The following is a 13556-nucleotide window of genomic DNA, read 5'->3' on the forward strand; positions in this document are numbered from 1 at the left end:
CCTTCTCTAAGAGAAAATGTGGACCATGAAAAATAGGGTTACATTAAAGATCAACTCAGATCTTCCCAAAATATCTCATTCTGCAAGAGAGTATATACTCTAGGACTGTCTGAGAGGAGTCAAACCTGGACGCACAGAATCTGCCTTATCATTTTCATGACATTGAGTGATGTGGACTTTCCCCTACTAGAATATTAGTAAGCTAAATACAGCAAAGAAGACCGATGCAAACATGATTGCTGGATAAAGGGAAGGGAAGACAAAAGGATGGACAAGTACAGAAAGGCTTTCTCTCATTTCACCATTTCTTCACTCACTTAAGCCTTCCACCCACCAGGAAAACTGTAGGCAGAGACCCCAGCTACCTGGTGCTGGACTCTAAGGTAGATAAGACCTGGTGGGTTGAGAACCAAGAAGGCTGTCTCTAACCAAAAACTAAGGAACCAAAGGCGTGGAGAGGTTAAGTTACTGCCCCATGCAGGAGACTGAGAGTCTGCCCACAGAGGGGGAACCTACTGACCAACATACCACATTTTCTCCGCCTCCTAATCTTTGAACACTTTCTGATTCCCCTTGAATACATTCTCCTGACAATCTATTTGAATCTCAGGACTGCACAAAATGGGAAAGAAAGTGGACTATCTCATACCCCTGTATTTGCATCTCAAAACAAGAAGAACCTTAATATCAACAGAATTCAGAATATCAAATGAATTCACTATCATTAAGCCAGAAACCTTAGAGGCCTCTTATCCTTGATATTTACCCTGTGGTCCTACAAGGGCAGCTCCAGGTTCAGAGACTTTGTTCCTTTGATTCTAAAAGGATTCAACATAGGACTCATTTCAGATACGCCCTGGGAATCTTGCAAAACTACAAATATTAATTTCAGATTATGACTTCTGAAGCAGCAAGGAAAAATACCATTGTTATCAAGTTTGCCACTTGATAAGACCCAGAAGATTGAATGTGAGTTTAATGATACAGCACACATGATTATAAATAGGGTAGATGCTTGCTCAGTCTCTTCCCCAGGGAATAGAGTCTACATGTAAAAGAGAAATAAGGGATTGTATTGACACTGTGGACCATAGGGTGTTTAGTTCCTCAGAGAACTAAGGAACTAGTTTACACATCCCTCTGGGGACTGTATATCCCTTAAGGCAGAAGCAAAAATAAACTCCCATCTTCCTAACAACTTCAACTCCTAAAGAAATTTTAAATCTTAAAACTTTTTCTGTCTTCCAATATCTAGAAAATTTTCTAGAGTCTGCCTTTTGGTTTCTTTATATCTTCACCTGAAAATTTTCAAAGACTGTAGTAACTCAATTCACCTGTTGCCTCTCCTAGATTATCTAAAAACATATTAATGGCTTTCTGCTTTCTAAAGTTTTTGTTTAAACACCTATAGGAAATTTCTACCTGAGAATCAGGCTAGGTTTTTAAATGTAATATTTCCTTAACAGAGGCCATCAATTCCTTTTCATTGTAGAAGAGTGGGGGCTCTAGAGTTAGAGGGTATGGGGTTGAATCCTAAACACATGCTTACTAACATGGACATGGTACTTAAACTCTCTGTGCCTCTGATTCACAATTTCTAAAATAGTGATAGGAATAATAATTTATATTTCATTGGGTCTTTTTGATAATTCAATGAAAAATATTTTAAATGATTATAACACTACCTGGCACATGTTAAACAGTCAGCATCACCTGCCATCATATATGTTCTCAAAACTTCTAGTAATCCACAATTACTAAGCTCATTAGATATTTTCCCCTTTAATTCCTATGATCCCCTATAAATTTATAAACTATAAGTTTGATTATAACAAATTTCTTTCTGTCTTGTTTACTACTTTTCTTGTGGTGCTATGTATAGTGCAGAGTACCTAGCAGGCACTCCATAAATAATTTTGCAAATTACACTGTTCTCTAGAAACAGAATGCTTTTCACATTTCTCGCATACTAAGCACTAGGGTCTACAGGCACACTGACACATCCATTTCCCTTAGGCATAAAACAAACTTAAGTACTTTTTAGGTTTTAAGTGAATTGGAGTAACTCTAACTATTATGTTAGCTTTTTCACATATAATCCTTGTTAGTTAGCCATATACACTGCTGCTACAATAAGCTCTGAAAGCACAGATCTATCTCTTCCAAGTTTAAGAACTTTCAGTGAACCTCAACTACCTACAGGACAACTGAAACACTATAATAAAAGTATAAATATCAAAACTATGATTAAGTTTTAGATAAAATTTAAAAATAAATCAAATGAGTGTTAAACTTCATAAAAATTGTGAAAGTGCTATTCTGATTGATTTAAGTGTATTGAGCACATTGAGTATTATATAAATTCTTATCCTACCTAACAAATATAAAAAAGAGAATGCTGAAGAATGTTTATGTTTAGGAGAACACAAGAATATAAAGAACAAAAAGAAACCAAGTATATCAAAAGAATAAATTTAAAATTTAAATTATCTCTGTACATACTTTCCTTTCTACCATAATAAGTTACAGTTGTTCTCTTCAGTGTTTACTGAAAAGTTGCAAGACCACCCTCCTTAAATATTCATATGTTAAAATAGTATATTTTTATTTAATATCTCAGGAATGTAACTTTTAACTCATGTTATCAGTTGGAGACTTTCTTGCTTCAAGTCACAAAATACTCAGTTAAAAAACATTTAAAGTTGTCATTTATTTTCCTCAAATAATAATAAATCTAAAGGTACAGTGTCCTAGGGTTAGGTAACCAACTAACACTCTCAAGGACAAAAACAAAGACAACCATCTCCAAAGAAGAAAGCAACAGAATAAGGCAAAACACTCCACTCATATCTCTCCCTCTCTTTATATCATGAAGTGAATATTCTCCAAATACTAAGAGATGACTTCCCTTTAGGCCTCTTCAGTCAAGAATATGGTCATTTCCAAACAAGCTTCATGGACTACTGACAAAATGACAATCTCCCATGTACAGTCATCATCATGAAATGAAGTTTCAGCATTAAGGAGAGGAATGTCTACTGGGTAGGGTACCAACACTGCCATAATCTAAAAGCTTGTGAAAGATATTTGTAACAGGAAAATATCCTTGTTCGATTTGATTCAATCTAGGAGAATATATTTGTTAATTTTAAGTAAACTTACGCTCTTAAGCTTTAAATCAACTCAACTGACATATATTATAACTACTCAACTATTATAAAATAACTTATACATTACATAAAAACTATTTTAAAATATATGTACAGTAGTGGTGAGAGCAAACATTTTTGCCTTGTTCCTGATCTCAGCTGGAAATCTTTTGGCTTTTCAAAATGAGAATGGTGTTAGCTGTGGGTTTGTCATAAATGGCCTTTAGTATGTTGACGTAGGTCTCTTCTATGCCCACCTTCTGAAGGGCTTTTATCAAAAATGGGTGTTCAATTTTGTGAAAGGTTTTTCTGCATCTACTGAGAGGATCGTATGGTTTTTATTCTTCAGTTTGTTAATATGGTGTATCACACTGATTGATTTGCAGCTACTGAAGAATCCCTGCATTCCTGGGATAAATCCCACTTGATCATGATGTACAATTCTTTTAATGTATTGTTGGATGTGGTTTGATAGTATTTTGTTAAGGATTTTTGCATCTATGTTCATCAGTGAAATTAGCCTGTAATTTTCTTTTTTCTTTTTGTAGTATCTTTGTCTGGTTTTGGTATCAGGATGATGGTGTACTCATAGAATGAGTTTGGGAGTGTTCCTTCCTTTGCTATTTTTTGGAATAGTTTCAGAAGGATGGATGTTAGCTCGTCTCTAAATGTCTGATAGAATTCACCTATGAAGCAATCTGGTCCTGCACTTGTTTGTTGGAAGTCTTAATTTTTTTTTTTTTTTGTCTTTTGTTTTCTTAGGGCCACACCCACAGCATATAGAGGTTCCCAGCCTAAGGGCCTAATTGGAGCTGTAGCTGCCAGCCTATGCCACAGCCGCAGCAATGCCATATCTGAGCCTCATCTGCAACCTACGCCACAGCTCATGGCAATGTTGGATCCACAACCCAATGGGCAAGGCCAGGGATTGAACCCACAACCTCATGGTTCCTAGTCGGATTCATTTCTGCTGTGCCACGATGGGAACTCCTGTTGGAAGTTTTTTAATCACAGTTTTAATTTCAGTACTTGTGATTGCTCTGTTCATCTTTTCTATTTCATCTTGGTTTAGTCTTAGAAGATCGTACTTTTCTAAGAATTTGTCCATTTCTTCTAGGTTGTCCGTTTATTGGCATATAGTTGCATGTAGTAGTTAGTCTCTTATGAGCCTTTGTATGTCTGTGATGTCCATGGTAACTTCTCCTTTTTCATTGATAATTTTATTGATTTGAGTCCTCACTTATTTTCTTTTTTTTTTTTTTTTTTTTGTCTTTTGTCTTTTTGTTGTTGTTGTTGTTGTTGTTGTTATTGTTGCTATTTCTTGGGCCGCTCCCGCGGCATATGGAGATTCCCAGGCTAGGGGTTGAATCGGAGCTGTAGCCACCGGCCTACGCCAGAGCCACAGCAACGCAAGATCCGAGCCGCGTCTGCAACCTACACCACAGCTCACGGCAACGCCGGATCCTTAACCCACTGAGCAAGGGCAGGGATCGAACCCGCGACCTCATGGTTCCTAGTCGGATTCGTTAACCACTGCGCCACGACGGGAACTCCTTTTTTTTTTTTTTTTTTTTTTTGTCTTTTGTCTTTTTGTTGTTGTTGTTGTTGTTGTTATTGTTGCTATTTCTTGGGCCGCTCCCGCGGCATATGGAGATTCCCAGGCTAGGGGTTGAATCGGAGCTGTAGCCACTGGCCTACGCCAGAGCCACAGCATCACTTATTTTCTTGATCAAGTCTGGCTAAGGGTTAATCAATTTTGTTGGTCTTTTCAAAGAACCAGCTTTTCATTTCATTGATCTTTTCTATGGTTTTCTTCATTTCTATTTCATTGATTTCTGTTCTGATCTTAATGATTTCTTTTCTGCTGCTAACTTTAGGTCTTGTCTGTTCTCTCTCTAGCTGCTTTGGATGTAAAGTTAGGTTGTTTATTTGAGCTGCTTCTTGTTTCCTGAGGTGGGCTTGTATTGCTATAAACTTCCCTCTTAGAACTGCTTTTGCTACATCCCATAGGTTTTGGAGTGTTGTATCTTTGTTGTCATTTGCTTCTAGGTATTTTTAAATATCCTCTTTGATTTCTTCAGTGATCCACTGCTCATTTAGTAGTATATTGTCTAGTCTCCAAGTGTTTGTTGTTTTTGTGTTTTTCTTGTTGATTTCCAGTGCTCTAGTGCTGTGTTTGGAAAAGATAATTGATATAATTTCAATTTTCTTGAAGTTATTAAGGCTTGATTTGTAGCCCAGGATGTGATCAATCTTAGAGAATGTGGGAGTGTCCATCGTGGCTCAGTGGTTAATAAATCCAACTAGGAACCATGAGGTTGTGGGTTTGATCAATGGCCTCGCTCATGGGTTGGGGATCTGAAGTCGCTGTGAGCTATGGTGAGGTAACAGACGAGGGTTGGATCCTGCATTGCTGTTGCTCTGGCATAGGCCAGTGGCTGCAGTTCCAATTAGACTAGACCCTTAGCCTGGGAACCTCCATATGCCACGAGTGCGGCACTAGAAAAGACAAAAACAAACAAACAAACAAAAATCTTAGAGAATGTTCTGTGTGCACCTGAGAAGAATGTGTATTCTGCTGCTTTTGAATGGAATGACCTAAAAATATATATTAGGTCCATCTGGTCTAATGCTTCATTCAGGGCCTGTGTTTCCTTATTGATTTTCTGTTTGGATGATCTGTTCACTGCTGTAAATAGGGTGTTAAAGTCCCCTGTTATTATTGTGTTATTGTCAATTTCTCCTTTTAAGGTTGTTGGGAATTACCTTATATATTGAGGTGATCCTACTTTGGGTGTATACACATTTAAAATTGTTATATCCTCTTCTTGACCAATCCTTTGATCATTATGTAATGCCCTTCTTTGTCTAATATTCTTTATTTTAAGGTCTATTTTGTCTGATATTGCTACTCCACATTTCTTTTGATTTCCAATTGCATGGAATATTTTCATACATCCTCTCACTTTCAATTTGTATGTGTCCCTAAAAGTGAAGTGGATCTATTGAAGACAGCATATATATGGGTCTTGATTTTGTATCCATTCAGCCAGTGTATGTATTTACTTGGGGCATTTAATCCATTTACATTTAAGGCAATTATTTATATATATGTTCTCACTGCCATTTTATTAACTGTTTTGTATTTGTTTTTGTTGTGCTCATCACTACTATTCAACATAGTTTTGGAAGTCCTAGCCACAGCAATCAGAGAAGTAAAAGAAATAAAAGGAATCCAAATTGGAAAGGAAGAAGTAAAACTATCACTATTTGCAGATGACATGATACTATACATACAGAATCCTAAAGACTCTACTGGAAAACTATTAGAGCTCATTCATTAATTTGGCAAAGTTGCAGGATACAAAATTAATACACAGAAATCGACTGCATTTCTATATACTAACAATGAAAGAGCAGAAAGAGAAAACAGGGAAGCAATCCCGTTTACCATCACATCCAAAAGAATAAAATACCTAGGAGTAAACCGACCTAAAGGGACAAAAGGCCTGTACTCTGAAAACTATAAGACACTGATGAAAGAAATCAAAGATGACACAAAGAGATGGAAAGACATACCATGCTCTTGGATTGGAAGAGTCAATATTATTAAAATGACTATACTGCCCAAGGCAATCTACAGATTCAATGCAATCCCTATCAAATTACCAAGGACATTTTTCATAGAACTCGAACACAATATTTTAAAGTTTGTCTGGAAGCACAAAAGACCCAGAATAGCCAAAGACTCCCAAAAACTAAAAACAGAGCTGGAGGTATGAGGCTCCCTAACTTCAGACTATACCACAAAGCTACAGTCATCAAAACTGCATGGTACTGGCACAAAGACAGAAATATACATCAGTGGAAGAGGATAAAAAGCCCAGAATTAAACCTATGCACCTACAGCCAACTAATATATGACAAAAGAGGCAAGAATACTCAATGGAGAAAAGACAACCCCTTCAATAAGTGGTGTGGGGAAAACTGGACTGAATGAAATAAGAACACTTCCTAACACCATATACAAAAATAAACTCAAAATGGATTAAAAATCTAGATATAACACCAGATACTATAAAACTCTTCAAGGAAAACAGGCCAAACCCTCTCTGACATAAACGACAGCAACATCTTCTCAGATCCACCTCTTAGAGTAATGACAATAAAAACAAAAATGAACAAATGGGACTTAATTAAGCTTAAAAGATTCTGCACAGCAAAGGAAACCAACCCTCAACAAAACAAAAAGACAACCCACAGAATGGGAGAAAATCTTTGCAAGTGAATCAACTGACAAGGGATTAATCTCCAAAATTTATAAACACCTTCTGCAGCTCCACACCAAAAAAATAAACAACCCCATCAAAAAATGGGCAGAAGATCTAAACAGAAAGTTCCCCTAAGAAGACATACAGATGGCCAAAAAACACATGAAAAGATGTTCAACATCTCTCATTATTAGAGAACTGCAAGTCAAAACCACAATGAGGTACCACCTTACACCAGCCAGAATGGCCATCATACAAAAGTCTACAAACAATAAGTGTTGGAGAGGGTGTGGAGAAAAAGGAACCCTAGTACACTGTTAGTGGGATTGTACATTGGTGCAACCACTGTGGAAAGCAGTATGGAGATTCCTCAGAAACCTAAACATAGAACTACCATTAGATCCAGCAATCCCACTCCTGGGCATCTATCCAGAGAAAACCATGACTGGAAAATACACATGTTCTCCAATGTTCATTGCAGCACTATTGGCAATAGACAAGACATGGAAGCAACCTAAATGTCCATCGACAGAGGAGTGGATAAAGAAGATGTGGTGCATATACACAATGGAATATTACTCAGACATTAAAATGAATGAATAAACAGCATTTTATCAACACGGATAGACCTAGAAATTATGTTAAGTAAAGTCTGTCAGACAATGAGACACCAACAATAAACGCTATCACTTACATGTGGAATCTGAAAAAAGGACAGAATGAACTTCTTTGCAGAACAGATACTGATTCATGGACTTTCGGAAACTTGTGGTTTCTAGGTGGGACAGGTTGGGGGGTGGGGGTAGCACTGAGGGTTTGGGATGGAGGTGCTGTAGTTTGGTTGTGATGATTGTTGTACATGTATAAATGCAATAAAATCCATTAAGTAATTTTAAAAAGACCTATGCAGCTATCTAATCTTATCTAAGTGTTTTCTCTCCAAATATGTTAAGCTACCAAGTACTTAATTAAAGAAAACTAGCAAAAAAACTCACAAAGCAAAAATATATTAAATATACTTTTAACAGTAAATGTGTTTGTTTATAAAAATATGTCTCCAACTCTGACAACATTCTGTAAAAGTTGAACTATGTAGCAAATGCACACAGTCCACTTGCCTTAATTTTATTAAACTATTTTAAAACCTATCTCATATCTTTGTGCTAGATTTTTAGACTTAGACATCCACTTGGGGATAAAAATACACCTATAAATAGCAAATAGACTTTTCTGGCAATATTTTATGACCTAAGTGGGATTATATTGACCATTTTCATTTATTAAACTATAAATTAGTGTTCCGTGAACATTTTAATACATATGTTGTGTTTGAGGGTAAAATAAGAAAAATAAGTATTTTTATATATATATTTATATATCAAATTAATGTAAATTATTACATTATGTAAATTATTTAAAAGTCAAAATGACCCTACAATGGAAACAGAATTGTGAAATTTTTATTTTACTAGATAATATTTCCAAAGAAGTATCTTTATAAACCTAAATGAAAATGTGTGTTTGCTTCTGGAATAACTTTGTAAAGCCAGATTTTACGGATTAAAACACAATTACCAGCAAGAACTCTTAATGATTATAACCATAAGAATTTTTGGTTATTATCTCATCACAACAAGAAATAGTGAATATAAAAGTAAATAATGTAGTTCTAAATCACTTTGAAAATTATCCAAAAATTTATCATTTAAATCATTCAAGTAACATAATAGCATTTCTCTTTCATTGACCAATTTTAATGTTAAACATTTAGAACAAATTTTACTTTGTTATTTTGAAGAATTTGAAATGATAAAGAGGCACTAATTTGCTGAAGGTTTGTCCACTCCTGAGGCAATCACAACAGCTTAGGAGGTATTAAGAGTATACATCAGGTTGGCATAGACAGAAATATCTGCAATGGGGAGACAGAAGTCGGGCCTTTGCCTGGAGCAGTGAATATCAGGATCGTATGCCTAGACTTCCACCACCACAGACCTCAGTACCTACCAGGGACTACCGTGTTTCACAAGCTCCTGAAACACAAACTCCTCCAGCAAGCCGACTGCCCTCCTGTCTACAATGGGCACAGCCTCCCACTAAATGTAGCAGCTATAGCCAGCCAGCAACAAGATTAGCAGACTGCCTCTCTGGCTGTGCTTTTAAAATAGAGGGTGAGTGCCATTTTTATTGTCATTCTTACTTCTCACCAAAGCCATGGGGGTGCTCTCCCAACAAACTTCTTTTTATCTTACCTTCCCAGCAGCCCATTCCTAGGTTAAAATGGACAGAGAGTTTATCTTCTGTGTAACACATGAAACAAGAAGAATTTGATTCTTATTTTCTATTGTTTGTATTATATAGAACTCTTTTTTTCTAACTTCTAAATGATAATATAATATCTAATATGATCGTAAAAGAATACAAGCTACTATGAAAATGGTGACATGCCTCACCAGGGAAGCTTGTCCTCATAACTTTTCATTCTCACTCTCTTCAGAAATGTTGAATATTATAAACAGATTGTGATATATATTTCTTTGTGCTTCACTCTGTTTACCCACTTAATTAAACTTCTCCAGGAATAGGTACATTTTTTTAGTTGGGCACCAGTGCCTTGTAGAATGACTCTCTGCTACACCCAACCTGACTGAGGATATTATTCCCATGAAAACCCCCTCTTTCAAGTTCATTCAGAAATGACTCTCCAGAAACTCTCTCTATCCCTTCACAATTTTTTTCCTTCCATTTCTTCATGGAATGAACAGTGCATTCAAAAATTGGGCTTTCATCATTAGCTGTGCAATCTTCAGCAAGTCACATAATTATTTCCCCATCTAAAAAAGCAGATAAGGAGACATATTTAATAAGACTTGTAAAAATGTGCCACACACTATGGACTACAGATTTAATTTCTCTTCTGAGAGGCAAAAGGGAGTAGTCAAATTAACATGATGAAAAAGTAAATACTAACAGGATGAGGTTTCTGCCATATATTTGCAGATATACCAGGAAACATCTTCCTTTGCAAAGAGAAACCCCTGTCATGCAGTTAGACAAAGAATCCTCATAATACATATGATGATCTATTCTGCAGCCAAAAATATCTTTGTGCAATTTTTAATCACAATCATAATCCACAGATACATAGACAGGTTGATAACAATTTCAATGCTATTTAGGACAAAATATAAGTTATCAATACAATAAACATAGACTATTAGTCATTGGTAGGGATTGAGAAAGGTAGACAAAAAAAAAAAACTGTTAAAATCTCAAGCATCCTTGACAATAAAAGAAACTTGGTTCAATAAAGTATTCAATTACTATACATATGCACACTGAAAATCTAGAACAAGAGCCCTGAAAAATTCTAGAAATTTTTACATGTCCATAATTTTTGACATTCTTTCTGTGTTTTATAAAATGGAAACAGGAGAGGGCTCTGTGTAATGAAACCAAGAAAGGTAATAACTGGGCAGACAGCATACCACTCCATGGCTTACCTTGGATAGGAAAGACACACAAGAAATGTAGTAGGTAGTGTTAACCTTACATGGAAAAGGTTATTGGCCCATTATCTCCAATCAGTATGGGTTATTTAGGGCTGAAAATGATCCTTTGGTCTAAAAATAGGCCTATAGGGTTACATCATGTGGAAAGAGGAAAAAAAAAAAGACTTTAGAGCAGAAATCCTGCCAAGAAGACTTTAAAAAGAGAATTTAAAAAAAAGGATAGGAAGAACAGGATAAAGTAGGATGAGAAGAAAACAACACACAAAAAAAGAGGAATGAGTGGTTCAGCTCAGGTTGTAATTCTCTTCAGGGTTTTCTGCAGAGCAATTCTGACATCCTTGTTCCTTAGGCTATAAATAAGAGGGTTCAGCATGGGCACCACATTGGTGTAAAACACTGAGAAAAATTTTCCCTTCCCCACAGAACCAGCAGAAGATGGCTTGACATAAGCGAGCAGCCCAAATCCATAAAACAGACCAACTGTTATTATGTGAGAGCTACACGTGCTAAAGGCTTTGGACCAACCTTGAGCTGACTGGATGTGAAGGATATTGAAAAGAATCAAGGCATAAGAAATAAAGATAATAAGGCTAGACACTATGATAACTGTGCCCACAATAACAGAAACCATAAGTTCATTGACATAGGTGCTACTGCAGGACAGCTGAAGGAGGGGGAAGATGTCACACATATAATGGTTGATGATGTTGGAATCACAAAACATAAGCCCCATCATACACCCTGTGTGGACTACGGCACCAGCAAGACCCAGCACATATGAACCAGACATCAGCAAAGAACACACCTGAGGGGACATAGCAATTGGGTACAGCAACGGCTTACAGATGGCCACATAGCGATCGTAGGCCATGGCTGTCAATACATAGCACTCAGCATTGACAAAAAAGCAGAAGAAAAATAACTGAGTCATGCATCCTGTAAAAGAGATGATGTTCCTCTCTAAAATAAAGCTCAATAGCATTTTGGGGGTAAAAACAGATGAATAACAGAGATCAATAAAGGACAGATTGAAGAGGAAAAAGTACATAGGGGTGTGAAGGTGTGAATTCAGACAAATTAAATTCATTAAGCACAAACTGCCCATCACGGTAACCACGTAGTTCACCAAAAACAGGAAAAACAGGGGCAGCTGGAGTTCAGGTTGGTCTGTCAATCCCACAAGGATAAATTCAGTCACAGAGGAGTCATTTCCCATGGTCATTCACTGCATAGTTGTGATCTGTACAGGAATGAGAGTCAAAAGTGACATTAACAAGGACCTTCCCTCTTTGCCTCCAGAGGGACAGATGGATCTGCTCAATTATAAGCTCATAATAGTCTAATGGCACTATTACGTTTTATATAATGATTTTTCTAATGGCGAGGCAACCACAAAGCAAGACATGATTATTCCTAATGATTCCTCACTTTCTCCTTTATTCTTACTCATGTTATTTTTCTTACTCCAGAAAGAATGCTGGCAGATTCCCAGTATCTCTGCACAGCATATCCTCCCTTCTCCCCACTCTCCATTAAGGATGATTGCTAAAAAGAGAAATGAATAGATGGGGTTCCCCAGAAACCTTGATTTAAGCAGTTTGGGTTTGAAAGGAAATTAAGGCAAAATGATTCAACATTCACCTTCTTTTTCCTGGATGCTTCACTGCCACTAAATCTGAAGGATCCGCCTTCCCTACAGTCTTGAGTAGGTCAAAGTTTCTGACAATGAAGGAAGCAATAGCCATCAGCATGGTCCTCAGTCTTTAACATGCTAAAAAAGGTATACAAAAGAAGAGGCCATAATTTCTATTTGGGAATTTGCACAGAAGGTCCTCTTCACTTTCAAGGAAGAACACAACCTTATGTAAGGTTCAAAACAATCAGATCACTCAAATGAGAATCTATTCCATACCCGGGAGTTCTGGGAAAATTGATGGGAAGCACAGGAAATTATTCTCTCTCGTATGATTTCAAGGTAAATAAGCCCACTGAGAACAGATATTGCTGAGTCTGTGTTTCCATTCTCTGTCATATTCCCAACACTGCATCCTTTGAGACACAATGTTGTACTCAGTTTATAATTCTATAATGAGAATTCTTTTTTTTCAGTAGATGTTTATTCTTTTAGTGGTTGATATAAAGCTTACCATATGCATTTTATTTTTAATTTTTTATATAATGATTTTTATTTTTTCCCTTATATCTAGTTTATAGTGTTCCGTCAATTTTCTACTGCACAGCATGGTGACCCAGTTACACATACATGTATATATACTTTTTTCTGACATTATTATACTCCATTATAACTGACCAGACACAGCTCCCAATGCTACACAGCAGGATCTCATTGCCAATCCATTCCATATGCAAGAGTCTGCATCTATTAACCCCAAGCACCCCATCCATCCCACTCCCTCCCCCTACCCCTTGGAAACCACAAGTCTATTCTCCAAGTCCATGATTTTCTTTCCTGTGGAAAGGTTCATTTGTGCCATATATTAGGTTCCAGATATAAGTGATATCATATGGTACCTGTCTTCCTCTTTCTGACTTATTTCACTCAGTATGAGAGTCCCTAATTCCATCCATGTTGCTGAAAATGGCATTATTTTGTTCTTTTTATG

The 13556-nt window shown here is 36.6% G+C and overlaps 1 protein-coding gene across 1 annotated transcript; it reads right to left on the bottom strand.

Annotated features, from left to right (window-relative positions):
- Positions 1-11165: 11165 nt before the first annotated feature.
- LOC100520042 (olfactory receptor 8C8-like) lies at positions 11166-12166 on the bottom strand. The gene has a single exon (XM_013979522.3). It carries the CDS (start codon positions 12152-12154, stop codon positions 11222-11224), a length of 933 nt encoding a protein of 310 aa, XP_013834976.3. The 5' UTR covers positions 12155-12166; the 3' UTR covers positions 11166-11221.
- Positions 12167-13556: the final 1390 nt, after the last annotated feature.

Source organism: Sus scrofa, chromosome 9, assembly GCF_054392235.1.
Source record: "Sus scrofa isolate SSC_HxYL_T2T_F1_AM1 chromosome 9, Sscrofa_HxYL_maternal_Yorkshire_Landrace_v2.0, whole genome shotgun sequence".
In the NCBI taxonomy this organism is placed as follows: domain Eukaryota; kingdom Metazoa; phylum Chordata; class Mammalia; order Artiodactyla; family Suidae; genus Sus; species Sus scrofa.